The 27,336-nt window shown below is 43.3% G+C and overlaps 2 protein-coding genes across 9 annotated transcripts; one reads left to right on the top strand and one right to left on the bottom strand.

The window, feature by feature from the left end:
• Nucleotides 1-514: 514 nt before the first annotated feature.
• On the bottom strand, nt 515-18,200 carry Pan2 (poly(A) specific ribonuclease subunit PAN2). 8 transcript variants are annotated; one of them, XM_078053304.1, is made up of 26 exons: nt 18,045-18,200; nt 17,071-17,465; nt 13,858-14,027; nt 13,635-13,755; nt 13,386-13,463; nt 12,258-12,525; nt 11,521-11,863; nt 11,225-11,321; nt 9,862-9,981; nt 9,535-9,654; nt 9,130-9,258; nt 8,561-8,760; nt 8,306-8,454; nt 8,087-8,193; nt 7,537-7,635; nt 7,356-7,429; nt 6,903-7,041; nt 6,468-6,611; nt 6,279-6,359; nt 5,799-5,889; nt 4,849-5,006; nt 4,607-4,750; nt 4,302-4,481; nt 3,625-3,718; nt 2,123-2,356; nt 515-1,142 (listed from the first exon to the last, which is right to left on the bottom strand). In XM_078053304.1, exons 2-26 carry the CDS (start codon nt 17,350-17,352, stop codon nt 1,108-1,110), a joined length of 3,657 nt encoding a protein of 1,218 aa, XP_077909430.1. In that variant the 5' UTR covers nt 17,353-17,465; nt 18,045-18,200; the 3' UTR covers nt 515-1,107. The 8 variants fall into 8 exon arrangements, with proteins under 8 accessions (XP_077909430.1, XP_077909431.1, XP_077909437.1 ...); XM_078053305.1 differs by having other exon boundaries at nt 2,159-2,356; XM_078053311.1 differs by having other exon boundaries at nt 2,238-2,356.
• A 2-nt stretch (nt 18,201-18,202) lies between these two features.
• Il23a (interleukin 23 subunit alpha) lies at nt 18,203-26,809 on the top strand. The gene is made up of 4 exons (XM_005335634.5): nt 18,203-25,532; nt 25,850-25,951; nt 26,112-26,243; nt 26,347-26,809. The coding sequence occupies exons 1-4, from the start codon at nt 25,371-25,373 to the stop codon at nt 26,506-26,508; spliced, it is 558 nt and encodes a 185-aa protein (XP_005335691.2). The 5' UTR covers nt 18,203-25,370; the 3' UTR covers nt 26,509-26,809.
• Nucleotides 26,810-27,336: the final 527 nt, after the last annotated feature.

Raw genomic sequence — 27,336 nt, 5'->3', positions numbered from 1 at the left:
AACAACTCCACGTGACCTCAGAAGTCACCCGAACCCGAGTAGCTTAAAGCGAGAACAGAAGCCCCGCGTGGTGTACAGGGACAGAAAGGCACGCGCCTTATCAGTCCATGTAGGCAAGGACATTCAAAAAGGTATGTTGATAGCCAGCAAGAAGCCGGAGCTTCAAGTATAGAGGAAACTACAATTCCCAGGAAGCACCGCAGCACCAGACATACTTTTTATCAGTAGCTACAAGTCTTAAAAAAGAAACTGGGACTTGTAGTTTGTCAGCTTACAAAATTAACTGGGAAAAGGTACTGTAAATCTTCAAACAATCCGACTTTAGGCAGCTACAGCAAAGACTTAGCATTTTTTTTTTTTTTTTTTTAGGAAACATATACTCCTAGATCCAGAACTTTACCTTCATTTCTAGGTAGGGATCTGAACACTAGTTTTCCATGGTTATATAAAGCCAAAATAAAGAAGAGGAAGAAAACCCCACACTAGAAGTTCTATATAATATAATGAGAAGACAGACAATAATTTTTGTTTTTATTTTATAAAACATGCGGTTTAAAACAATTTTTTAAAAAAATTAAAACAAAACTTGAGACAGGAAAATGGATGGAAGACAGATGCTTCTCAGTTGTCATCAGGTCAAGCTTTCTCCGGGACCCAAAGTGCCTTTTGGCAATGGTGCTGGCAATACTGGTTTGCTAGGGCCAAGACTACATGCTGGTTCCTCCAGGCATCCCTCAAGTTTGAGCTAAGTCTGGAGCTCCTGTTGTAGCCTGTCACTATCCAGGACTTCAGTTCCTAGCCGGCTAGGAACTAAAAGATTTGGTTCCAGGTGCTTTTCTGCCTGGATATTAATCATTCATGATAATACCAGTTACTTTCCATCTGGGTCAGTCCTAGATTCCTTTTTCTGACCCACTGTTTTGCAAAGGATGAAGAAGGAATCTGGCTCCCAAAACCTTTGCAACAACTTTGTTACATTCCAGTTCTGTTAGTAGCACCATCTGAGGACCCTGAGCAGGTCCAATTCTGGAAGTGGGCAGGGTAAAGCCAACTTAGGAAGCCATCCTCAAGTTCTAGGGTCATAGAACACTGAAGGAAGAAGGGAGGTCAAAGTGCCAGCACTGAGGAAAAGACAGCTGCATCTGTTAAGAGACAAAACCAAGAGTAACACTCTGAAGGTCAACTGGGGAAAACACCTGGAAAACTACTATCTTTCCCCTCACCCCCAGTACTAGGGACTGAACCCAGGGGTGCTTTACACCCCTGGGTGAGCTAATTCCCCAGCCATTTTTTCCCCCAGTCCTGTCATATAAATATTTTTAGTTGCCTGTGGACCTTTTTTTAAAAATGTTTTATTTTTTAGGTGTAATTGGACACAATACCTTTATTTATATTTTATTTATTTTTATGTGGTGCTGAGGATCAAACCCAAGGCTTTGCACATGCTAGGTGAGCGCTCTATGCTGAACTACAACCCCAGCCCCTGGACCTTTTTTTTTTAAATACCCTTTTTAGTTGTAGATGGACATTCCCTCCCTCCCTTCCTTCCTTCCTTCCTTCTCTCTCTCTTTCTCTCTTTCTTTCTTTCGTGCTGAGGATTGAACCCAGTGCCTCACACATGCCAGACAAGTGTGCTACCACTGAGCCACAACCCCAGCCCCTGGACCTTTATTTTATTTATTTATATACAGTGCTGAGAATCAGACTCAGTGCTAGGTGAATATTCTACCAGGACATTCTACCACGGAGCTACAACCCTAGCCCTCCAGTCCTGTTTATTTTTGAGAGACAGTCCCACCAACTCATTGAGGATGGCCTCTAATTTGTGATCCTCCTGTCTCATCCCCCTGAGGAGCTGGGATTACAGGTGCACACCATCAAACACTAGAATACTTTTTATGAAGAAAAAATGCAAGACAAAAGAGGACAAGGATGCTCCCCAAACATTTTAGAATTGGGCAAGAGGAGATTCTGGACCAATAGAGAGTTTCAATAATATATTATGCTTCAGTGACTATTAAAAGGATTAAGTGCTTTTGTAAACTGTATTTCACAAATATAAGGCAGGGATGGTATTGTTATTACTGTGGTATGTATAAATCTCCATGCAATCAAAACCTACCCAATCCAGTTTCCCTTGTCCCATCCCAGGCCTTACTCTTGGGACTCGTCTGGCTCTCGGGCTCAGGCACTTTCCAGTCCATCTTCCGGCCCTTTTCATAAAGACCCTTGAGTACCTTGTGGAAGGATTCAGGCTCAGTGCCATTCTTGCTTAGTTCCAGATACTTTCGGTAGAGCTGAAGGGCTGTGCGGGCATCCTCAATACTGTCATGGGTCTCCCCTTGAATCTTTAGGTCTGGAGAAATGAGAGGTGGAATAGTTTGGAAGCCAGCAAAGGGAGGCAGGAACATTCTCCCCTGCTCCCACCCCTGTCTCCTAGGAAACAATAATTTTAAAAAACATGCCTTTCCTGGGCTGGGGCTGGGGCTGAGCAGTAGGGCACTAGCCTAGCATGTGCGAAGCCCTAGGTTCAATCCTCAGCACCACATAAAAATAAATAAATAAAGGTATTGTGTCCAACTACAACTAAAAAATAAGTATTAAAAACAAACAAACAGGGGGGAGGGGGATAGTAGAGGATAGGAAAGGTAGCAGAATACATCAGTCACTAGTATGGCATTATGTAAAAATGTGAATGTGTAACCTATGTGATTCTGCAATCTGTATTTGGGGTAAAAATGGGAGTTCATAACTCACTTGAAACTATTGTTCAAAGTATGATATGTCAAGAGCTTTGTAATGTTGTGAACCAATAAAAACAAACAAACAAACAAACAAAAAACATGCCTTTCCTTAATGGAAAGAGTCAAAACACCTTCCCTGTAATACTGAAACAAACTAAATCCAATAGCAACTCTCACCACTAACTCAGAGCCCTACCTACCCCCGCTTTGTCTGCCAATACATTTTTCACTCTGCTTTTTTTTTGTGTGTGTGTATGGGGATTGAACCTAGGGGCACTTTACCATAAGTTATATTCCCAGTCCTTTCTATTTTTTATTTATTTTTTAAAAAATATTTTTTTAGTTGTTGATAGATCTTTATTTATTTATTTGTGGTGCTGAGAAGCAAACCCAGTGCCTCACACATGCCAAGCAAGTGCACTACCACTGAGCCCCAGCCCCGCTTTTTTTTTTTTTTTTTTTAAATATTTATTTTTTAGTTGTAGTTGGACACAATGCTAAGGATCAAACCCAGGGCCTTGCATGTGCTAGGCGAAAGCTCTACTACTGAGCCTCAACCTCAGCCCTCCTTTTTATTTTTTGAGACAAGGTCTTGCTAAGTTGCTGAGGCTGGCCTTGAACTTTTGATCCTCCTACTTCAGCCTCCTGAATTGCTAGGTTCTGGGATTATAGACATGAACCCTCCCCCTAACCTAGCATACCGTTTTTTTTTTTTTTGTTTGTTTGTTTTTTGAGACATGGTCTGTGTTGCTCAGGTTGGCCTCAAACTCACAATGCTTCTGCCTCCTGGGTAGCTGGAATCACAAGTATGAGCCACTATGCCTAGCTAAAATTTCCTATTCTTAGCCCCACAGGGACCTATGAGGCAGAGGCAACTCACCCAGAAAGTACCAAGCAAGGAATCGCAGGGAAATCATTCGTTTTCGGGGCATGTGGAACAGGTAGACAGTATCAAGGACTTGGTCCTTGGGCACCTAGCAGGGACAAAAAAGTGGGAGACTTAAAGTATGGATACGTAATTTCCCATTTTCCAAAAGCACAATAGTTTACCCTGAATAAATAAATAAAGGTATTGTGTCCTTTTTTTTTTTTTAAAGAGAGAGTGAGAGAGGAGAGAGAGAGAGAATTTTTAATATTTATTTTTTAGTTCTCGGCGGACACAACATCTTTGTTGGTATGTGGTGCTGAGGATCGAACCAGGGCCGCACGCATGCCAGGCGAGCGCGCTACCACTTGAGCCACATCCCCAGCCCAATATTGTGTCCTTTATTTACCCTGAGTGGCCCACCCTCAAAAGTGACTCTTAAGCCAGGTGTAGTAGTACAAGCCTGAAATCCCAGCAGCTTGGGAGGCTGAGGTAGGAGAATAGCGAGTTTAAAGCCAGCTTCAGCAACTAAGCTAGGCCTTAAGTAACTCAGTGAGACCTTGTCTCTAAATATAATATAAAAAAGGGTTGGGGATATGGCTCAGTGGTTGAGTGCCCCTGACTTCAATCACCAGTACCCAAAAAAAAAAAAAAAAAAAAAAAAGTGACTCTTAGAAAAGCCCTATCCGAACCATGAGATTGATGACCCGGAAGTCTTTTTGCAGGCCATGCCCCACAAACTTGACTCCAATGTCAATGAGAAAACGAAGCTTTAAGTAGGTAGACTTGAGAGTTGTGAGGTGTTTGGAGGAAATTTTGGCATCAAGGTCTCCTGGCTTTATCCCCGAGTACTGAGTCAAGTAATCCACTACCTAGGAAAATAGAAAAGGACAGATTACTCACATGTAAGGTGAAGTCTCCTACCATTTTTCCCTGGGTTCTCAAGCACTTTATATAAGCACCGCATCTGCCTCACTGGCACCTCATATGCTAATACCTGCTCCTGAGTAGAGATGTAGTCATCTATGAAGGGGATACCCTCATTGGGCCCTTGGCCCCGAACACAAGTGATCCTTGCTACTGACATCTGACTTGGTTTAATGGTAGACTTGGTACCATCACTGCGTAACTCTGCTTCTTCCTACGTGATAAGAGTTAAGAAAATCAGAGAGATGTTTACAATTCCTAGTATCCTTCGAGTTCTGTTCTAATACACCATATCCTTTTGGTCTTAGTTACCTCATTAAGGGTGACAAACTCAGCATCGAGGCCTACCAGGTCCCCAACCTGTGGCATTTCATTCAGCATCAGTGGAATAAAGGTAGTATGTGTTTTCCGTTGCTTCCGTGCCAATGAGGCTTCAGCCAACAGCACACTAGCCTCAATAGGGTTCTTGACTGGAAGAGAGAATGCAGAGGACAGAGAGCTGGGGATAAGGAACTGACTAGGGGAGAGAAGCCTACAATGTCAAATTAGAGATTCTGGTATGTATAGTGATCCCTTAGTAATCAAAGCATGAGTAAAAAGATTGTATTTGATAAACAGAGCCCGTAAACAGAATAGATCAAATCACAAAATTATCATGAAATATGCCAAGAAAAGAGACTGGGATGTAGTTTAAGGTAAAGTACTTGCCTAGCATGCATAAGGCCCTGGACTCAAAACTCCAGGGCTACACACAAAAGAAAAAAGAGACAGAGAGACTCCATGAAAAAATTATAAAAGGGACTGGCATTGTGGCTCAGTGGCAGAGCACTTGCCTTGCACATGTGAGGCACTGGGTTTGATCCTCAGCACCACATAAAAATAAATAACCAAAATAAAGATAAAAAAAAATCTAGAGAAAAAAAGAATAAGATTGTTAATTTGTACCTTAGAAAATCCAGAAAAATAAGGCTACAGAGAAACTATGATTTAAAGGTACCAAACAGGGACTTAATGAACTCAACTCTAAAAGAAGAGAGATTCATAACATAAAACCATTTTTATCAAACTTCCCCTCACCCTCTCCCATTCCACCCTCTGGATTTCCAGCTTCTAAGTTTAATATCTGATAAACAGAATCTCTGTAGTATCCCTGGAAATAGCAGTGGTTTCCAATCTTGTATACTAACAAGCTATTTCCCAGATGTCTTTCTGAAGCCCAATTTAAGCTGCCCACACCCAAGATCTACTTCTGTACCACTTACTATTCAGGTTGTATCTAGAATTGAGATTCCTTTTGATATAATAAAGGATAGCAGGTACTTTCCAATTCATGTCAAATTGCACTGCTTCATACTAGAGAAGAGAAAAAGAGGTTGTGGATATAATTCAATGGTAAAGTGCTCGCCTAGCATGTGCAAGGCCCTGGGTTCAATCCCTAGCAGAAAAGAAGGAAGAAAGAGAAAAAGAAGGAAGGAGGAAAAGGTAGGGAGGGAGGGAAGAAAGGAGCAAAGAAGGAAAAGTAAAAAAAGTACTTATGGCCTATGTATTCATATGTCCCTTTTTTTTTCTTCTTCCCCAAGTCAGAGGCCAAGACTCCAGTGATGTTTTTAATTTAGCTAACACCTGTTATTCCTGAATATTCCTTCCTCCCTCTTGAATATGCCTGGCATTCTACAGGACCTTGAGAATGAGAATGCTAGGAAAGGGGAGATGAAAAGGGAATAGAACATGTTGCAACTCACCTTATCAATAGGTTCAATAAGGAAGTCATTGAAGAGATACCACTGCTGATGAGTAACACCCTGTGTAGAATCAGAGAAAGGCTGAGGCCAAATTATGGCTTGACCACTGTGTCAGAAGCTCAAGGACAGATCTGGGTCTCTACTATGGTCATCCCCAGGAGTGACCTTGCTCTATACCATCTCACTTACCTCCTTGCGCTGGTGGTAGGTCTCTCCAACTTTGATGTGAGCCACCAGGCTGCCCCCTGTGCGTGAGTCCAGGATGTGTACCACAGTAGCCATCAGGTCATACACATAGACACCATGTTCCTCCTCTGCCCTGGCTGGACCCCACTGTGAGGAAGGTACCCAGGCTGCTAAGCTAAGTTTAAGGATAGGTGTAGGGGGAGTGGGGCTAGAGGACAGGAGTTGGGTGAATAGGGAATGGGGGACCAGGGTGCATTATGTCCATTCTAGCCCATCTATGACTCATAGCACTGAACTGAAAATCCCACAGCTGATAAATACTAGGCCTTATTCCTTTCCTTCTCCTCTACTAAGTTCCACCTTGCCCCTGTCCTACTTCACCTTCTATCCCACCTTTTCTCCCTCAGTCCCTCTCTTCTTCCCAATTTTTCCAACAACCTGCACTTCAGTCCAATTGCAAACATCCAGCCCTTTGTTCTTGGTCATCTTCATGCGAATGGAAAAAGGAAGCCAGACATTCTTCAACTCTTCAATGGAGGGACACAACAGCACACCCTCTGGACTCCCTAGTTCCTTCCTATCAGGACAGAAGAATTAGAAATGTACTCTGAAGAGAGCTAGTCAGTGATAAGAGTTACTATGGGTAGTTTAATCTGTTTTTTTTTTTTCTTATAGTAGTAGGGATTGAACCTAGGGCTTCACACATGCTTCACAAATGTTCTACTACTGAGCTACATCCTCAATCCTTTTAAAAAATTTTTGAGACACTCTCTTGCTAAGTTGCCCAGGCTGGCCTTGAACCTACAATCCTCCTGCCCCAGCTTCCCAAATGGCATGTGCCACCATGCCCAGCTAGTTCAATCCTTTGACAACTCCTAAGACAGAACCTACCGATCAGCCAAAGAAAATTCCTTGTTCTTGGAGATTTCCCCACCATGTTTCTTTACTGCCATCTTGAAGGCAACCTGAACACAAAGGATAAAACATCTGATTCTTCAAGAACATGATCACACAGAAAGGAAGAAAAATATAAAGTACTCCTAAAGGCCCTGTTTCCAGCCTCAGTCCTTACCTCAGCCTGCATTCTCCAGAAATCAGCCTCTTTTGAGCTGTTCACTTCACAGTTAATAACAAGAATATCTGGCAGATGGCGGATATTGCGGGTCTGAATCTGAGAAAACAAAACAAACACGAAATAGCACGGAAGCTGAGGGTGGTGGCACACGCCTGTAATCCCAGAAGTTCAGGAGGCTAAGGCAGGAGGATTGCGAGTTCAAAGACAGCCTCAACAAGAGCAAAGCAACTCATTAAGACCCTGTCTTTAAATAAAATACAAAATAGGGCTGGGGATGTGGCTCGGTGGTCAAGTGCCCAAATTCAATCCCAGGACCAAAAAAAAAGAAAAGAAAAGAAAGAAATAGCAGGGAATCTACAGGGTAAGAAACCTGTACAGGAACAGAAGGCCTATAGCCTCAAATTTGGTTTCTTCCCACCCCCTATATATATATATATATATATATATATCCCTAGATTGTAGTGCCAACATAGTCAGGTCCAAGTGGGACCTGGCCAAGTCTCCAACATGGTTGGACTCCATCCAGTTCAGGGTAATACCCACTCACCGTGGGCTGGTACTTCTCACAGTTGTCACACCAGGCTTGTGTATTCTGTTCCAGGCAGATGCTTCGCTTCAGCACCTGAGCAAAGTCATAGTTCTTCCCGGTTTTATCTGAGAGGAAACTGGATACGTCACTCCAGGTTCTCCCTTCCACCCATAATTAATCCACCCCCCACCAAGGTTACACCTAGGGGAGGCTTCCCAACCCAGCTGCAGGGTATACCACAGTTGCTACCCTCAGGGTAGGAGAGTGTGAAAAGCAGAGTGGATGAAGCTCGCACAGTCTCACTGCCACAGCGACAAAGGCTGCAGTTCTCCATCTCACAACTGAACAGTTGCCCAATGACAGAGTCCCCCGATGAACAAAAACTGCTAAGAGTGGGGAAGGCAACATATACATACTGAGGAAGTAAGGAGACCCTTTAAGTCCCAGAAGGGCCTATCATGTTTCTTTAACTATTCCCAACCAATTCTATACCTGCTTCCAGCACCTCGATATGCCTGGGGTACTTCAAGCTCCTGCATATCCTGATGCAGTTGAGTGAGAATGAAGCGATTCCATCTCTGAATGAGCCTAGCCAGATTGCCCTTGCCTGAAGCCTCATCTGAGTCAGCTAGGATCAGACCAAGGGCTGAGGCCTCAGGAATGGTCCGGAATGCCCGAAGAAAATTACTGCCCTGGAAAGGGGTATGTGGATGGAAAGGGGTTATTTTCTCTTTTGTGGCCATTTGTTTTACTACATCCGCATAACTTTTTAAAAATTAACTTATTTATTTTAATTGGGTATGTATGACAGCAGAATGCATTTTGATTCACTGTACACAGTTGTAGCACAACTTTTTATTTCAGTGGTTGTACACAATGTAGCATCAAACCATATGTGCAATCATACACATACCTAGGGTAATCATGTCCATCTCATTCTACCAACTTTCCTGCCCCCATGCACGCTCCCCTACCTTTGCCCAATCACAGTTCTTCCATTTTCCCCATACCTCTCCCCCTTCTCCTTCCATTTTAAGTGTCCCAGGTATCCAGGCACTGACCTGGCAAGGATCACCACGAGAGAGGTCCAACATATGGAAGAGGAAGCCCAATTCACATGCCAGACAGAACTCCTTCTGGCAGAGATGGTTCTGAATTAGACAGCGAACAGGCTCCAGGAAATAGAGCACCTAGAGGGAGGAGAAGAGGTGAGGGTATCTGGAGGAGATGAGAGATGGAGAGGTTAAGTAAGCTGGTGGAGAATACAAAGTAGAATTCCATTAAAGCTGTGGAGCTCACAGTGGAGATTTGAAGATGTGTGGGCAAAAAAGAATACTAGATGAGTTTAAGGTACAGTGAGCTTGATTGAGGACACTTGGGAAGAGTAGAGTAGGAGTTGAGGGGCAACAAAAATGGAAGAAAAAAAGCAGTAGGCACGTTCCAGTTATACAATACCCAGTCCTTACCTGAATCATGCAGTTACAGTAGGCATTGGGGATGTGAGGCTCTAATCCAGCAAAAAGGGTCTTATTATAGTGTTTGAAGTCAAAGTCTTCAAGCCCTAGCTTGGAATATTTGATGGTTACCTATGGTAAAAACAGTCTAAGCAGGATGAGTCTTTAGAGTCCCCAAATCTTCCCAGTAGCCATAGCCTTTCCTTAAAACCTCCCTCCTGGGTCCAGAGTAGTAGGTGAAAGCTTCTTGACAGAATCCTTTCATCTTTTCTCATATACACTTCCCAGGGCACCTTTCCCCATAAGCCACAGAAGTCCTGCCTTGGGGCCCTCCAGCACCTTGCGGTATTTCTTTGAAACCATGTGGAGATGTGGCTCCTCTTCCCGTCCTATCGGTGACTCAGTGACCTGGCTGAAGCTATCAAATTCACTATCCAACTCCTTAAGTCGGTAAGGAATCTAGGGTTTTAAAAAAAAGGTTAACTCTGTTGGATGTCTGTCTTTTCTTTTTTCTTTCCTTTTTCTAGTACTAGGGATCACATCCAGGGCCTCATGTTTGTCAGCCAACCATTCAACCACTGAGCCACATTTCTAGCCCTAGTTGGATATCTTAATCATCTTTGGTTTCCACCTCTCTTTTATACCAACACTGAAACAGCCACCATGTTCTGAGCCTTCTATTTTCATGAAAAATAGAAACAGTATTCACTGTTTCCTTTTTATTTCTACTGCCATATCAGCTGGACAACTGTGGTGGCTTCCCCACTGGTCTCCCTATATCCACTCATTCAGTTACCAAACTAACCCTCACAGAATGCTGCTTTCAAAGTGAATCGCTTCTTTTTTTTTTCTTTGATTGGGGATTGAACCCAGAGACACTCCACCACTGAGCTACACCCCCAGACCCTTTTTAAATTTTTATTGAGACAGGGTCTCACTAAGTTACTGAGGCTGGCCTCAAATCTGCCTCAGCCTCCGAAGTAGCTAGGATTATAGGAAAGTGCCACCATGCCTAGCTCACTTCTTCTACTACACACTCGTGTTAAAAGCTTAACAGCTTGGCCCTAATTTTTCTCTCTCACTACTTTCCAGTACTAACTGCTGTTCTAGCCAGACTGGTGTACTCTTAGTTCCTCAGAACAGGCTTTTGCATTAATTCCTCTTGAGACTTCCAATAACATTGTTCTTCATCTTGAATATTCTCCTTCATTACCATTAACTTATCCATATCCCATATTTGCAGTTCAAAATCCACCTCTTTCATTATGCCACCCTTTACCACTCTAGTCTAGAGTAACACTTCTCTTCTAAATAGCCCTAGTACTAAATGTTTATAATGTTCCTTTGGAATTTAACGATAGGACATAACTAATTTCTGATGTGGACTGGGGATGTAGCTCAGTGGTGGAGTGCTTACCTAACATGCACAAAGACCCTGGGTTCAATCCCCAGCATCACCAAAAAATATGAATAATAATAACTTCTGACATGACTAATGTCTTACCTTCAACCAAATACTAAACTTCCTAAGAACAAGGACATCTTCTACATCTTTGAATCCTCTCTAACATAGTTCCTTCTATTCAGCAAGTCCCCAAATGCCCTAACCAATTGTTTTTAAAAACAAAAAAGACTAATAAAGGAAAAAGATAAGAATAACACCAGTTGGCTAGTTGTGGGATTATTTCCCCTCTGAACACACCTGATTACGAAGTCTGGTGCGGGGGTTGGGTGCATAGCCAATGAAGCCCACTTTCTTCATGGTGCGTAGAATCTCTGCATCGACAGGTGGGGCTCGCCTATAATTCAGTATGATTCTAAGGCTTGAAGAGTCATAGTATCTATACATCCACTCCCTAATGCCCAAGGGGGGGGGGTGCAGGAAATACTAAAGATAGACAGAAATTAGCAAAGTGGTATAAAAATAACAAGGCTAGCAGAAAATTCTATCTTGGCCTTTTCCCCTTCCCTCCTTTTGGCCCAGAGGTGAGATATAACCTGGGAGCTGGAGCAGAGTTGGCAGCAGGCCAATCAGAGAGGAGTGTGTCCGTTGTGAGTGGAACAGGGATGAGGGAAAGAGGCAGCAGGTCCTGGCTCCAGTCCAGAGGAGGTAATGAGTCCACCAGACAGGGCAAAGCAAATTCAGTCTCCCGTGAATAGGGGTTGAAGGAAGGCTCTGGGGAATCAGTCCAGAGGTGCACACAGCCCTCAGAATCCCCAAAGGCAAGTGCCTGCTTGCTGGCTGACACATCAAATGTCATTAGCAGAGGTCCCACAGGATTCACATGAAAGATGTCTGCTGGGTTGGCCAGGCCTGTTGGCTCACAAAACTGGCATTGCCCTAAGAGGGAGAAAGAAGCCCACTGATTCCTGAAAAGTGAAAAGGAGACTTCCTTTTTTACCTTCTCTATCCTCTTCTGATATCAAGACAAGACAGATCCTAAATTCACATCTATAGTCAGAATGACGATGCCTTCCCATGAACTACAAGATGATTTGCTACCCAGAAAAGAGCACTTCTCAAATTATTTTGCCTATTCTATCTTTATCTTTTTCTGTGTTCCTCATACCCAAGGAGAAAATAAAAGCTTTCACCTCTAACAAAGCCTAAGTAAAACCCTGGGACCTGATGAAAAGTTATTTTTCCCCCAACAAAATGGTGTCTAGGAGAATATTCCTTCTGGTGCCTTCTTCTCCTTTGCTCATTGACCTCTCCTACCCAATCCCCTTCATACCTGACTGAGAGATGATAGCAAGACGAGAAGTATATGTAGGGATGAAGCGCAAGAAGGCAGGATCCACATGTACTTGAAGTGGTGTGATGGCACGCATCATGCGCAGATCATACACCTTGAGGAAACGGTCACAGGCCAGGCCAGTGAGGCGGCTAGAAAAGCCACAGGCAGCCAACAGGTTGCCATGCACGTCAAAATCTGACAGACTCCCTGAGAAGGCATCAAATTCATGCTCCACCTTAAAACTACGGAGGTCTCGCAGGGAAACCTAAAGAAGAAATAACTGTTATCTGCTAACTCTGTCCCTGCCACCTACCTAAACTTGTGAGGTCCCTACCAAGGAACTAAGGCTCTAGGATATGAAGAATTAAAAACAAGAAAAAGGCAGGGTATAGTGGAGCATTCCTGTATTCCTAGCAACTCTAAAGACTGAGGCAGGACGATCAAAAGTTTAAGATCAGCCTCAGCAACCTAGTGAGACACTCAGCAATTTATCAAAATTTTTCAGGGCTGGAGTTGTGGCTCAGTGGTAGAGCGCTCACCTAGCACACGCAAGGTCCTGAGTTCGATCCTCAGCACCATATAAAAATGAACAAATGAAACAAAGATATTGTGTCCAACTACACAAAAAATAAATATTAAAATTTTTTTTTCAAAAATACATTTTTTAAAAATAAAAATAAATAAAAGGACTGGGGATATGGGAATGTAGCAATGTAGCTCAGTGGTAAAGTTCCCCTGGGTTCAATCCCCAGTTCTAAGGGGAAAAAAAAAAAAGCATAAAAAGAAGACAAGAGCTAGAAGCTACCCTCAAAAGAACTCATTTACGGGACTGGGGTTCTGGCTCAGTGGTAGAGTGCTTGCCTGGCGTGTGTAAGGCACTGGGTTCGATTCTCAGCACCACATATAAACAAATAAATGAATAAAGGTCCATCAATAATGAATAAAAGTTTTTAAAAAAGAACTCATTTACCCCTTTGCCTCCAAGGCTCCTAGTTATAAAAAACATTAGGATGCAAGATAATCTCATAGTATAACGTAAATGATAAATGAATTTTTCCTCTCATCATAGGCCCCACTTTTCTAGTGAAACGGCCTGTGGTAAGAAAAGTTATGGAATTTGGCCACCTTGCCAGATGTGTGACCACAGAAGAAAAAGCGATTTGTCTGCCTCATAATGGTGACTCCAGGTATCTCGACCGCATACTGAAAAGGGAAGTAAGGAGAAAACAGTGAGAATAATGATTTTTCCCACAGGCTAAAAGACAGAAAGGTCACATCCACATTTCCAGCACATGTTCAGCCCAAGCACAGTCCCTCCACCCAATGACCTCAGGCCCTGAATGGGTCTTTCCTGGGTCCAACACAGGCTTATACCTTTTGAGTCTCCTGGACAGTGTTTAGATCAATCTCTAAAATGTGGTTCTGAAGCCCACCAACGAGTAGAGTGCTGCTGTCTGTCAGCAGGAGACTGTGCATATCCTCACTCTCATCCAGTCTATGCAAGAGAGAAAAGGTAAACAGGCCAGCTGCCAATCCCTTAGTGTTCACTATCTCTAAGTTTCCCTCTTTACCAGTCTAGAACTGAAAAGTCACTTACAAATAATCAAATATAATGAGACCCCCACGGGCCATATATTTGAGGTTATTCTTGGTGAGAAAAAGGATACCATTCTCTAGGCTCTGGATTTGTCGAATGTCATCACTACCATTGACCTGAAAAGATGAGTAGCGCTCCAAGGTTGGGCCAAAAAATGAAGTGGCATGACCCTGTAGGGGACAAAGACAACAGACATACCCTGAGTGGAAGGATAGGACCATTCTAGATATAGGTCAGGAACTGAGTACAGCTCAGCTCTTCTCCTTCCTTGCCTGTCCTTTCTGGCTAGGAGCAACTGAGGCATAAAGCTAGGAACCAATTAATCTTAGTGATAGAAACAATGACAATACTGCTTTATGTTAATGTATTGCAAAGTACTTTTGCTTAATGCATTACAAAATACTCTGGTACACTCTACCTCAATTTATCCTGCTGAATAAAATAGGTGTTATTAGAGATGTGTTCAGAAGCCCAAGGACATGTTCTGATCCTCCACTGGCCAGCTGGCTTTCTTATGTTCCAGTCAAATCTTAATCTCTACCAGTCATCTGGGAAGTGGACACTGTGATTCACAGGCTGGAAAACAGAGTATGTGAGACATTCCTCCTCTACCTTCTATGATGTCATTCACTCCTGATTTCACTTCTGACTCGTAATTTGTACTTTCATACAGTCATTCTTTTCCTTATATACTCTCCTTCTTTTGACCACACTTGAAACATGGATGTTCCCAGCCCACTGTCTTCTCACCCTTCTTCCTAGGCAGTCTCATCTGTTTTCAAGGTTTCAACTATGTATCCTAATGCTAAACAAGTTTTATTTCCTTCTCTAGACCAGATCACTGCCTCCAACTTCAGACTTATGCATCCAAATACTTTTTAAATATCACTCCTTAGCTATCCCATGAGAACCTCAAACTCATTACATTCTAAATTCACTGTTTGTACATCATTTCAATTATTATTATTATTATTATATTCTCTATGGTACAGTGATCCACCTAGTCGACTAAGTCATTTGGTAGTCAACTCCTGTTTAATTTCTAAATGTTTCCCAAGTTTTTCTTGCATATCCATGACTTCATTGCTTCTTCAGGGTTTAATCATATTTTGTGTGAGCTACAATAGCCTACAAACTGATCTCACTTAAGTCTTGCCCCATCCTCCTTCAATCAGACTCTATAATGCTACCTCAGCAGTCCATCTGGGACATAAACTAGACCTTGCCATTCCAGATTTTAAAATCCTTCAGTGGCCTGAAGGATCAAGTCCAAGCTCTTTTAACAAAGTATGTGAAGTTCTCTAGAATATTCTTCCCCAATTATTTGCATGGCTCTTCCCTCCCTTCTAGAGGGTCTAGATCATTCTGGCCTATATCGTTTTCTCCATTCATGTGCTTTTTAGGGGTTGGGGGTATAACTCAGTGGTGGCGTACATACTTAGTAAATTTGAGGCCCTGGGTTCAATCCTTAGCAACAAAAAAGAGAAAAGAAAAATAAGTGGCTTTATCAGAGAGAACTCTTCTGACCATTAGAATAGTAACATTTCTCACCTTTCATTACTTCAACATTTTTCTTCCACTGTATTTTTCTAAAGAGTACTGATGCACCTGATGTACATTTTTTGTTTACTGTTTATTCCAAAACTAAACCTTAAAGCAAGGTATGGCACCTGGTAGGTGGCTCAAAAAACACTAGTTGAGAGGATTGGGGGATATAGCTCAGTGGTAGAGCACTTACCTAGCGTGTGCAAGACCCTGGGTTCCATCTCCAGCACTGGGAGAACAAAAACTTGGTTAAGAGCCTAATACTAATACTCCCACACCTTGGACATTTAATATAAATAAAATGTGTGTGTGTGTGTATATGTCTTTGTGATGCTGGGAATCAAACCCAAGGCCTTGTACATACTAGAGAGGTATTCTTACTCTGCCACTAAACTATACCCCTAGCCTCTAGGCATGTAATAAATTTTGTGTTCTTTGTCTTGTTAAAACCCAAAACAAAATGCTGATTGAATGAATAAATGTATACATTCTAGATCCAGCTTCTAGTCTAATGAATCTTAATTGCTTGTGGTTCTTACACTCTACTTACCATGCTATATACTATCTTGGGAATTTTTGTTTTTCCTATATCAGTACATCCTTTTTTCCTCAAACTTACAATCCTCCAGCTTCTGTCTCCCAATTTTCTGGGATTATAGACATGCACCAGTGCACCTGGTACCATATTATTTATTATAAAACTTTTGGTTTCATGGCATATAAACAATATGGACTCAGATTTTCAAAAACTTGGGGGCTAGGGATATAGCTCTGTTGGTAGAGTGCTTGCCTTGCATGCACAAGGCCCTGGGGGTCCATCCCCAGCATCACCAAAAAAAAAAAAAAAAACTTAATGCAGATAACTGCTCTGAGACACAAGTCGGCTACAGCCAACAAAGCGATTTTGTATAAGATATGCAAAATATTCATTAAACATTCCATAATTATAAGAATGGAAAACAGAAGAGGGGCATTAAAGATTGATTTGAATGACTACAGATTAAGTGAAAGGTACAGTTAATCAAAACATGAGATAAGCCAGGCTCAGTTGCACACACTTGTGATCCCAGCTACTTGGGAGGCTGAGGCAGGAGAATTCCAAGTTTAAAACCAGCCTGGTCAACTTAGCAAGACCCTATCTCAAAACAGAAAAAATAAATTAAAAGGGCTGGGGATGTCAATCACTGTGGCACAGAGATTTGGAAGGCTGAGGGAGGAGGATTACAAGTTCAAGGCCAGTCTCGACAATTTAGTGAGACCCTGTCTAAATAAATAAATAAATAAATAAATAGGGCTGGGGATGTGGTTCACAGTAAAGCACCTCTAGCTTCAATCTTCAGTACCCCCACCCCAAAAAAATAAAGGTGTGGGGGGGTTGTGCTGAGGACATAATTCAGTAGTAGAGTAGTCCTAGGTTCAATCCCCAGCGTCAAAAATGAAACAAAACTTGGACAAACTATGGCAAAAGTGTGCGATGCCTTCTGAGAACAAATATCTGTGTAACTCATCCCTGGATCCTAGCCAATTCTATTCTTTCTCCACTAGCCTCCTCTTGGTTTGACTTAGCTAACTCATCACTTCAACTCAGTTCTGGCTCCTTGCAAAGCAGAAGTCTTGGGAAAATACCAATATATTCTTTCATCCCTCATAAAGGGGTACGGTTCTTACCCCATGGCTCCCCACCCACAGCATCTCTTCATGTAAGTCAAAGTGGGAGACAGACACAGGCACACCCACTTCAGCTACGACGCTGTGCAATTCAGAGTAGACACCTTCCATTATGTGCACTGATTCCTGCACGGGAAGAGCCTCCAAGGCCACTCCCTCTGGGTCCAACTCCACATTCTGTAGCAGACTTGGATTCAGGTGGGCATCCAGGACAGGGTCCAAGGCAGAATGCATAGCCGGGGCATACTCTGCCAGTCCAGGGTCCAGACCCTCAAAGTTCATGATGATGACAGCTGATAGACCTGCGTCACACCCTTCCTTGCCACAGTCCCTGTAAATGCCTGAGCCAACCTTCAGCAGAAGAGCACCAGTGGGCCTAGAATGGATATCATGGCCTGCAAGGGGAAAGAGGTAGTAGAGTCATGAGTAAGCACAGATACTAGTATTTAGTGTCCTCTAGATTATATGGGCAGAAGAGTGATGAGGCAGGCAGAAGGGATGAAACTGTCAGGCAGAGGATGAAACAGGCAGGAGAGGGATGGGCAGTAGGGTGAAGGTGGAAGAACCCACTATCTAACTGATCTTCGACTTCCCTTTCTCCTCCCTTCAGATCTGCTCACTTCCTGGTTCAACCCTGAACCACCAGGTAAAGGGAACAAGTACTGCGAAGAGGTTGGAGTTAGAAAGCAAGGTCTATGATGCTTGTTTCCTGGAATTGGAGATGGAGAGGTAGGCAACGAGGAAGCCAAAACCAGTCAGTTTTCCACAATCCTCTGTAATAACTACCCAGAATTCTCTAGGGTGGCCAGTTATCCACAAATGGGGCGGGGGTATGGGGAAAATGATGGAAACGAATCGTTACCCAGAATTCTCTGGGGGAACCAGAGAAATTGGTTACCCAGAATTCTCCCCCAACGGCTTAGGGCAAGGGTCAGATGTGTTTCCTGGGATGCTTACGGGGAATGGGTCATTACCAAGATTTCTCCATGGCGTATATTTTGGAGCGCGTGGAATTAAAACGAGTAGGGGGAGAGCAAACGCCGTCAGCTCCGCGGGAAATTCCAGTTTCCCCAGTTCTTCCCCCGCGCCTCTAGCTCAACCTAACACGGCGGCGGGAGGAAGGTCGAACTGCCAGTCACCGCTTCCAATCAGGAAGGGCTCGGGTCGCGTCTAAGCCAATCAGAAAGAGCTAGGTAGAGACGACAGCGGGAAAAGACGCGTGACGCAGAGCTGGGCGGGAAACAAAAAAGGTTACGGGGCACCGATGGGGACAAACGGATTTAGACGCGGACCTGTTTGGTGATGTTAAAAAGAAATCTTTTCACTTTCAATTCTTCTTGAATAACTTTAGCCCTTAACTTGGAAACCGAACTTTTAGGCTCTCTGTAACTTCAAAGAGAAACTGGACTAAAAGGCGCCCAAGGCAAAGCGCTGGGAATCGCATGCTGGGTATTCCCAACATAGCCTAGTCACTCCCTCTGCCTGCGGTGTTCCCATGAGCTACTACACCACCCCTGACCCTATGCCCCCGAAACTTGCTGGCATTTCCTATGATTTCTAGATATGGGAGAGAGAAAAAGGAAGCGGGAGCCCGACTCCTGACTCGCCCCAACTGGCCACATTTTCTAAGATTCTAAAAGTATCCATCTGAAATTCCCGTCTGTGGTTGTCTCCCACCTCACCCAACCCCGGGCCTCCGGTAATATTCTCTGGGAACAAGAGTCGTCCCCTCATACGCATGTTCCCCGCTATCAAATTTCCCTAACTCATTTGGATGTTATCCCTCAAGGAGATGAGCACAGCAATTGAGATGTTGGCCTTCCCAAAATATGGATTTACATCAGACAGTTATTCGGAGGGATTCTTGGGAACCCAACTGAAAGCTTGAATTATTTTGGAATGGGTCCAGGTTGTGAGGTGTCTCATAGCACATTAGCTCAGCTGTCATTAGTGGGTATTTGTGTGTGTGTGTGTGTGTTTAATTTATTGATACCTCTTGAGGCTACAAATACGATTCCTGATATAGCACACCTGGAGGTTATCCTTTGAATCCCCCCTTTTAAAAGTCCACTCTTCACCCTGGCAGTTAAAAATCACAACCTCTGAGAGAGGAGTTCCCTGTGTGGTGTGTGTGTGTGTGTGTCTCTCTCTCTTTTTTTTTTCTTTCTTTTTTTACTATTTTTTAATTGTTGATAGACCTTTATTTTATTTACTTATTTATATATGCGGTGCTGAGAATTGAACCCAGTGCTTCACACGTGGTAGGCAAGCGCTCTACCTCTGAGCTACAACTCCAGTCCCCTGTGTGGTCTCTTTGGCTAGCAAAGCAATAATTTTCCCCCCTTTTCTCAAAACCCTGTCTTGTTATCAGATAGTCATCAAGGACAAGGACCCAGCTTCCAGTATCACTAAAACAAGGTTGTCCCTGTACCTCCCTGTCTCCAGACTTGCCTCCTGTTATCCACCTGGTCACTGTGGAAGTGATATGCCTAATACATACTTTACCCTGCCTGCCCAATATCCTTGAGTTACTTCCCACTGTCCTCAGGATAAAAGGCCTCCCTTCAGCACCTGTTCCTTCTCCAGATCACTGTCCTTCCTCCTTGCACTCTGCTGCTCTCACTGAAATTTCCATTCTTCTATTTTGTTGTTGTTGTTTTGTTTTGTTTTATATTGAACTTTCTATTCTTCTAAACCCTGTGTCTGGTTGCTCCTTCTACCTGGAGCACTCTCCCTATCTCCTTCATGTTCAGCCAGGTCTTATCGATACCTCACTGTCAGCTCAGAAGTCCAAAGTCTCAGCTAACACATCTTCTAGAGCCTTATTCTGACCCCACTACCTCCATTGTCTCTGTTCTTGCTACTTTCTTCACCACATCACTTACCAGTAACCCCCAAAGTAGGCTCTATTAGAACAAAGTTTCTCTCTCACTGTGCGGTGCACACTCACAGTGAGAGTTAGCACCTATTAGAATTAGAGAAGGGACTTTTCTGAAGCCTCAAAGCCCAAAAGCGATAAAGCCATGATTGAACTCTGGACCCCTCCCTCAACCATCCCAACTTGGAGAGAGTTTGCAGCTCATCTGGGTTCTATTCTAACACACCAATTATTTAGTTCCTATCTTCAAGGGCCACAATTTTTTTTTTATTTTTTTTTGTAAATATTTTTTAGTGATAGGTGGACACAATATCTTTATTTTTATTTTCAAGTGGAGCTGAGGAACAAACCCAGTACCCCTCGCATGCTAGATGAGCACTTTACCTCTGAGCCACAACCCCAGCCCCCAGTTTTTATGTTTTAATAAGAGACATCTTTCATTCAAAGGAAGGAAGTGGTAAAGCATATACAAGGTCTTGGGTTCAATCCCCAGCACTTCCATTTCATGGAAGAACATGAAACTCTCAGGACTTCCTGACCCTAGGGGAAATCAGGCTTTGCCTTCTTTTAAGGGAGCACATGAGTCAGCTTGATCTTTTCTCTAGGTCCCCACCCCATCCACCCCAGCTCAATACCTTCACCACAACCAGCCTCCTGGGAAAATACAGGATACCCCAGCAAATCCCAGTCCCAACATGGTCACACACTCGAATGTCAGCCACCCCAGCACCAGCTGTCATTAGTGTTTCTATAGACCACATAGAGGGACTCCAGTGTAAGAAATTCCTCACAGAGGATATAAGTTATTTTGCCTTTAGAGAAGGGCAGTGCTGGGGATTGAACCCAAGACCTTGTATATGCTTTACCACTGAGCTGCCCACCTCCCAGACCTGAAGAGTACAGTTTTAAAACAATTCTCTGGGCTAGGGATATAGTTTAGTGGTAGAGCATTTGCTTGACATACTAAAGGCTCTGGGTTCAAACACCAAAAGTGTGTGGGGTTTGACTTAGAGGATCTATCTAACTTATCTGACTTCACAGGTCCTTAAATTTATTTGTTTATTGGTACTGGGGATTGAATTCAGGTGCACTCCACCACTAACTATTCCCCAGTCATCATCGTTGTCTTCTTCTCTTTTTGACTTTCAAGGCAGGGTTTCACTAAATTGCTGAGGCTAACCTTGAATCTGCAATTCTCCTGCCTCAGCCTCTCCAGTCACTGGGATTACAGGTGTGCATCATGTCCCCCAACAACAGATTCTTAGATTTAAAATCTCACAAGAAGGTAGGTGCTGAGAGATCTAGACAGATACTTTGAAAAGTCTCCATATTGAAGTCTCAAATTGAGAAAGACTTCAGGACCCATAAAAATTTCAGAACCTGAAATAAGGTACTTCACAAGTCGAGATGCATTTATTTTTTTAAAAGACTATTTTTTAATAACTTTTTTTATTTTTTAGTTATAGATGGACATAATATCTTTATTATGTTTATTTATTTTTAAGTGGTGCTGAGGATCAAATCCAGTGCCTCAAGGTGCAAGGCAAGTGCTCTGCCCCTGAGCCACAACATCTGCTCAAGATGCACTTCTTTTTTAATTGTTTTTGTTGTTGTTGCTGGTTAAGTGGGAATGGTCAAGTTTTACATATGTCCTCACAGTATCCAATATAGTGGAGTGATTAAGAATGCAGGATTGGGCCGGGGCTGTAGCTCAGTGGCAGAGTGCTTGCCTAGGATGCGTGAGGAGGCATTGGGTTCGATCTGCAGGACCACATAAAAATAAACAAAGGTATTCTGTCCATCTACAATGACAAAAAATTAAAAAAAAAAAAAAGAATGCAGGATTGTTGAGTGTGGTAGCACATGCCTGTAATCCCAGTTACTTGGGAGGCTGAAGGAGGAGGATTGCAATTTGGGAGCCAGCCTTGGCAACTTAGTGAGATCCTATCTCAAAATAGAGGTAAAAATTTTAAAAAGGGTTGTAGATGTAATAAAGCACTCCTGGGTTCAACCCCTAATACCAAAACCAAAAGAATGCAGGATCTGCCTGGCACTGTGGTGCACACCTGTGATTCCAGGGGTTCAGGAGGCTGAGGCAGGAAGATTACAAGTTTGAGATCAGCCTCAGTAACTTTGACCCTATCTCAAAATAAAAAAATAAAAGAATTGGGGATGTGATTCAGGGGTAGAGCACCCCTGGTTCATCTCCAGTACCTTAAAAAGAAAAAAAAATGTATAGGATCTGAAGCCACATTGTCTATACTACAGTATTACCCACTTTGCAGCTTTGTTTATAGGGGAATAATAATAATACCTACTTTATAGGGTTGTTGTAAGCATTAAATGGTTTAATATAAAGTGCTTAGACCAAGTACTTGACATTAAGTGAGATAGCAATGTATATTAAGCTGCTGTTGCTAGCCATTGTTACTAACTCCCTGGGGGAACTTCATCTGGATTTGGAGTCAGAGCATCCAACTGGAAAGGCCTGTCTAGGAGTGTCTTGTGAATATTTGCATAACGGTTGAGTCCCTACTGACGTCAGGGACTTCTTGGAGCTCCAGGTCAGATGTAGTCTTGGAAGTAGTTCCTGCTACACAACAGTCCCACAATCGCCCCACTAACCCTGCTTCCTACCCAACTGCTGCAGCACCAGGAAGTGAAACAAAGAGGCAGAGCCTTGTACCGTCAACTGAGCCTTATCCCTTTCATTACTTGCCTTTTTTGGGGGGGGCCTGGGGGGAGAGTTAATGCTAGGTATCCAATCCAGGGCCTTGAACATACTCTACCACTGAATTATACCCCTATCCCCAAAGGGTGTAGTTTTAAAACATTTATCTGAGCTGGAAATGTAGCTTTATGGGCTGTGCATCTATCTTTCTTTCTTTTTTTTTTTTTTTTTAGTACTAGGGATTGAACCCAGAGGTGCTAAACCACATCGCCACCCCTTTTCTATATTTTATATTTAGACCAGGTCTTACTAAATTGTTCAGGTCCTTGTCAAGGCTGGCATTGAACTTGCAATCCTTCTGCCTCAGCCTCCTGAGCCACTGGGATTATAGGTATGTGCCACCATGCCTGGCCTTATCTCATATCTTTTAAGGTTTCCAGAGTGAGGACCAGAAGTGGGAAGAGCATAGGACACACTACAAAGTAACATGAATTTCTTTATGCCCCTCCTTCCAATTTCCTTATTCCATTTAGTCCACCCTGTGTAGGCAAAGGTAAACCATTTCTCCCCCAAACTGAGATAATTCTCTGATGCTGGAAATGTTTCATCCTATAGGTGGATTTACCCACAGAATCATAATATTTGAACCAAAAGTTTAATTGGGCAGTTTAAAATAGTTCTAAGAGAAAGAAGACCTTCATTGAGGGCAAGTTTCTCAGAGGAAAAGAGTTAACTTTCTTGGGCCGGGGTTGTAGTTCAAAAGTAGAGAGCAGTCACCTAGTATGTGTGAAGCACTGGGTTCAATCCTCAGAACCACATAATAATAAAATAAAGGTATTGTGTCTACCTACAATTAAAAAATAAATACTTTTTTTTTTTTAAAGAGTTAACTTCTTGGGAGAGACTTTGAGAGCCATCTGTGTGGTCACCCATGCCCTCATTCTGACGTCCAAATTGTTCTGGGACCCTCCACCAAGTTTGGGGCAGTCCCAGCTTTAGACCACCACCCTCCTCTCCCACGCCCAAGCTCACACTCAGCTGTTTCACTGGATGTTGCATCAGGGAGGGTGATGAAATCAGTGTCAGTGGATTTTACCCAGGGATGCAACAGGCTAAAGGACCAGTCAGGGGTAATGTCACTAGGCACCTTCAACTATCCAGAACTCCTGGACTTCCTTGCCATGGACTAGGGACTGGGGGCAAGAATATCTACTTTGGACTTTGAGTTCTTTCATATGTTGGTATCTCAAAAAAAAAAAAAATTATCTGAGTTCCACAAAGCCCATGAAAACTTGGGCCACTAAATGAGTTGAAAAATCAGGTGCAATGGGAGTGGTGGCACACTCCTGTGATTCTTTTTTTTTTTTTTTTTTTAAAGAGAGAGTGAGAGAGGGGAGAGAGAGAATTTTTTTTAATATTTATTTTTTTAGTTCTCGGCGGACACAACATCTTTGTTGGTATGTGGTGCTGAGGCTCCAACCCCCGGCTACACGCATGGCAGACGAGCGCGCTACCGCTTGAGCCACATCCCCAGCCCCACTCCTGTGATTCTATACACAGGAGGTTGAGGCAGGAAGATCTAAAGTTCAAAATCAGCTTAAGCAATTTAATAAGAATCTGTCTCAAAATAAAAAGGGCTAGGGATGTGGCTTAGTGATAAAGTGCCCCTGAGTTCAATTCCCAGTACCGACAAAACAAAATTTAAAAAAAAAGGTGCTTCTTAGTCAACAACCTCACCTCTACAAATGCTCTCTATAGTGAGGACTGAAATGGGGAGCAATAACACCTTGTTTTATTTTTGGTACCTGGGATTGGGATTAAACCCAGGGGTGCTTAACCATGGAGGCACATCCCCAGCCATTTTTTTATGTTTTATTGAGAGACAAGGTCTTGCTAAGTTGCTTAGGGCCTTGCTAAATCGCTAAGTCTGGTTTTGAATTTGCAATCCTCCTGCCTCAACTTCCAGAGTTGTTGAGATTACAGGCATGTGCCACCATGCCAGCCATAATAATACCTTATATTACACTCATATGGCTTCCCATTTCACAAGTACCTTAATGTTCATTCTCTCCTAAGAAACTAGGTCCACCCAATGTGGGTAAGGGGTACACTTTCCAATGGAGAAAAAGAACTCCCTTATTCTTAGATAGCAGGTCATTAGGTAGGAATCAAACTTCATTCCAAGATGAGCTGACCATCCTTTTGGGAGATGAGTGAATGTTTCTCTGTTTTTGGTTTTTCCTCAGGCAAGAGGAAGTAAGGAAATTAGGTTTGGGGTGTGGAAGGGGTATAGTTTTGAAAGGCAAAAAGATCAGATTAAACAGGAAGGAACTTGAGACCAGATTAATTTAAATGTTCGTTACTTCCCCTACCCCTTCTAAAGCCATTTCAATTCCTGGAGAGCATTACACATGTGTCTCATCCTAGGCTTCTAGCCACAGCAACTTCACTACTCATTTCCCCTGGAACTGAGGCTACATACCTGGGCTCTCCACAGAGGGGAATGATGCAGGGAGGGGAATCCCACCTGCTGTGAGTCACCTGCTAGTGTAAAGGGCGGGCCTTACAATGCACGGACCTTAAAAAGAGGGAGAAAAACAACAGAAGCAGCTCAGAATCTCTGTGAAAATCAGAGAGAACCAGAACCAAAGCAGATCAGACAGAATTAGTCTCAGAGCAAGGGGAAGTGGGCAGAGATTCCACAAGGACTAGTGCAGGTCATAGAAACAGATTTGAGAAGTAGGCGACATAATGCTGGGGATCAGAGCTGTGATGCTGCTATTGCTGCTGCCCTGGACAGCTCAGGGCTGGGCTGTGCCTGGGAGTAGCAGCCCTTCCTGGGCCCAGTGCCAGGAGCTCTCACAGAAGCTCTGCACACTGGTCTGGAGAGCACATCCACTAGTGGGACATATGGTGAGTGTTAGCCTGTGGGACTGAAAGGAACCTCTTCAAGCCTTCCAAGGCTGCACGACTGAATGGAAGCTGTGGCCTTGGGTGGATACTTGAAGGTTGAAGGTGATCAGGGAATGAGAAAGAAAAGGAGACTGGGGTTCCTGGGAGAATCACGGGTATAAGGATCCAGTGGGATTTAAAAGTACTTATCTTGGGCTGGAGTTGTTGCTCATAGAGCACTTGCCTAGCATGTGTTCAGCCCTGGGTTCAATCCCCAGCACTGCAAAGAAAACAATAAGTATGTGTTGTATTCTTCCCATTCCCTTTCTTCATTCCAGGATTTACTGAGAGAAGAGGGAGAAGAAGAGACTACAAATGATGTCCCCCATATCCAATGTGGGGATGGCTGTGATCCCCAAGGACTCAAGGACAATAGTCAGGTACCACTAAGATGAGGCTGGCCCTCAAGGGAGAGGGGACTGGGCCTATAGCTGGGCACTGTGGTGAACTAGAAGTTTTCTGAGAATGGTAAAGAACTGGGTGGATCTTCAATGAATAAGAACAGTGTATCCACCTTTTATTGCTTTCTTTTCTCTCTAGTTCTGCTTGCAAAGGATCCACCAGGGTCTGATTTTTTATGAGAAGCTTCTGGGCTCAGACATTTTCACAGGGGACGATGCTCCTGTGGGCCAGCTTCATGCCTCCCTTCTGGGCCTCAGCCAACTCCTACAGGTATGAACAAGTGGTGTGGAGGATGGGGGCTAGCTGGTGTTAAGAGACAGAGGCTATGGGATAAGGATCTAGAGTCTTTTCTGACTGTGCTGTGTCCTTTCAGCCTGAGGGTCACCACTTGGAGACTCAACAGACTCCCAACCCGAGTCCCAGTCAGCCATGGCAACGTCTCCTTCTCCGCTTCAAGATCCTTCGCAGCCTCCAGGCCTTTATAGCTGTAGCTGCCCGGGTGTTTGCCCATGGAGCAGCAACCCAGAGCCCCTGAAGGCAACAGCTTAAAGATGGCACCCAGATGGACATGGCTCAGCAATGATAAGATATATCTATCGACCCACACAACTATGAGCCAACAAGTTAATTAGCCCACTAATTTTAATAAGACTTGCATGTTGAAAAACTGCTAATACTGACTTAAGATGATGACCTGTGACAAAGTTGCATATTTATTAGCTGGAAAGGGAAATTTTGGTACTATTTATCCTCTTGGGAACAGTTTGGAGAGGAGGATTATTTATTATATTTATAAGTATTATGTATTTTTTTCAATAAAGATTTATTTATGTGGCTCTCAAGTCTAATTTCTAAATTCAACTGTGAAAGAGAAATGGATGGAAAAAGTAGGGCCAAGGGATTATAACATGTACACTTTTCTACTACTCTGAAGGTCTATGGTGGAGAGTGAGATTTTCTCACAACTTCCTGGGGGATTTTTTTTTTTTGTACCAGGGATTGAACCCAGAGGTGCTTAACCACTGATCCACATTATACTTTTAATTTTGAGACAGAGTCTTGCTAAATTGCTGAGACTGGCCTTAAACTGACAATTCTTCAGCCTCAGTTTCTCGAGTCACTAGAATTATAGGTATGTGCCACCATACCCAGCCACTGGGATATTTTCAGTATAAATCCTTGATGGCTGAGCAAACAGCCTGGGATTATAAGGAGTTCAGATTAGGAAGTGGAAGCACACCTAGAGGTCACTTGATCCCTGATCCATTGACCACTATCTTGGCCAAGAATATAGGAGCCAAAGATAGGAGCCTCAATCACTGCAGAATCAAAAATTAGACCACAGCCAGGCATGATGGCACAT

The sequence above is a fragment of the Ictidomys tridecemlineatus genome, chromosome 6 (assembly GCF_052094955.1).
Source record: "Ictidomys tridecemlineatus isolate mIctTri1 chromosome 6, mIctTri1.hap1, whole genome shotgun sequence".
NCBI lineage: Eukaryota > Metazoa > Chordata > Mammalia > Rodentia > Sciuridae > Ictidomys > Ictidomys tridecemlineatus.
Note: the sequence above shows the minus strand (reverse complement) of the source record. Positions and strands in the feature narration are given on the sequence as shown.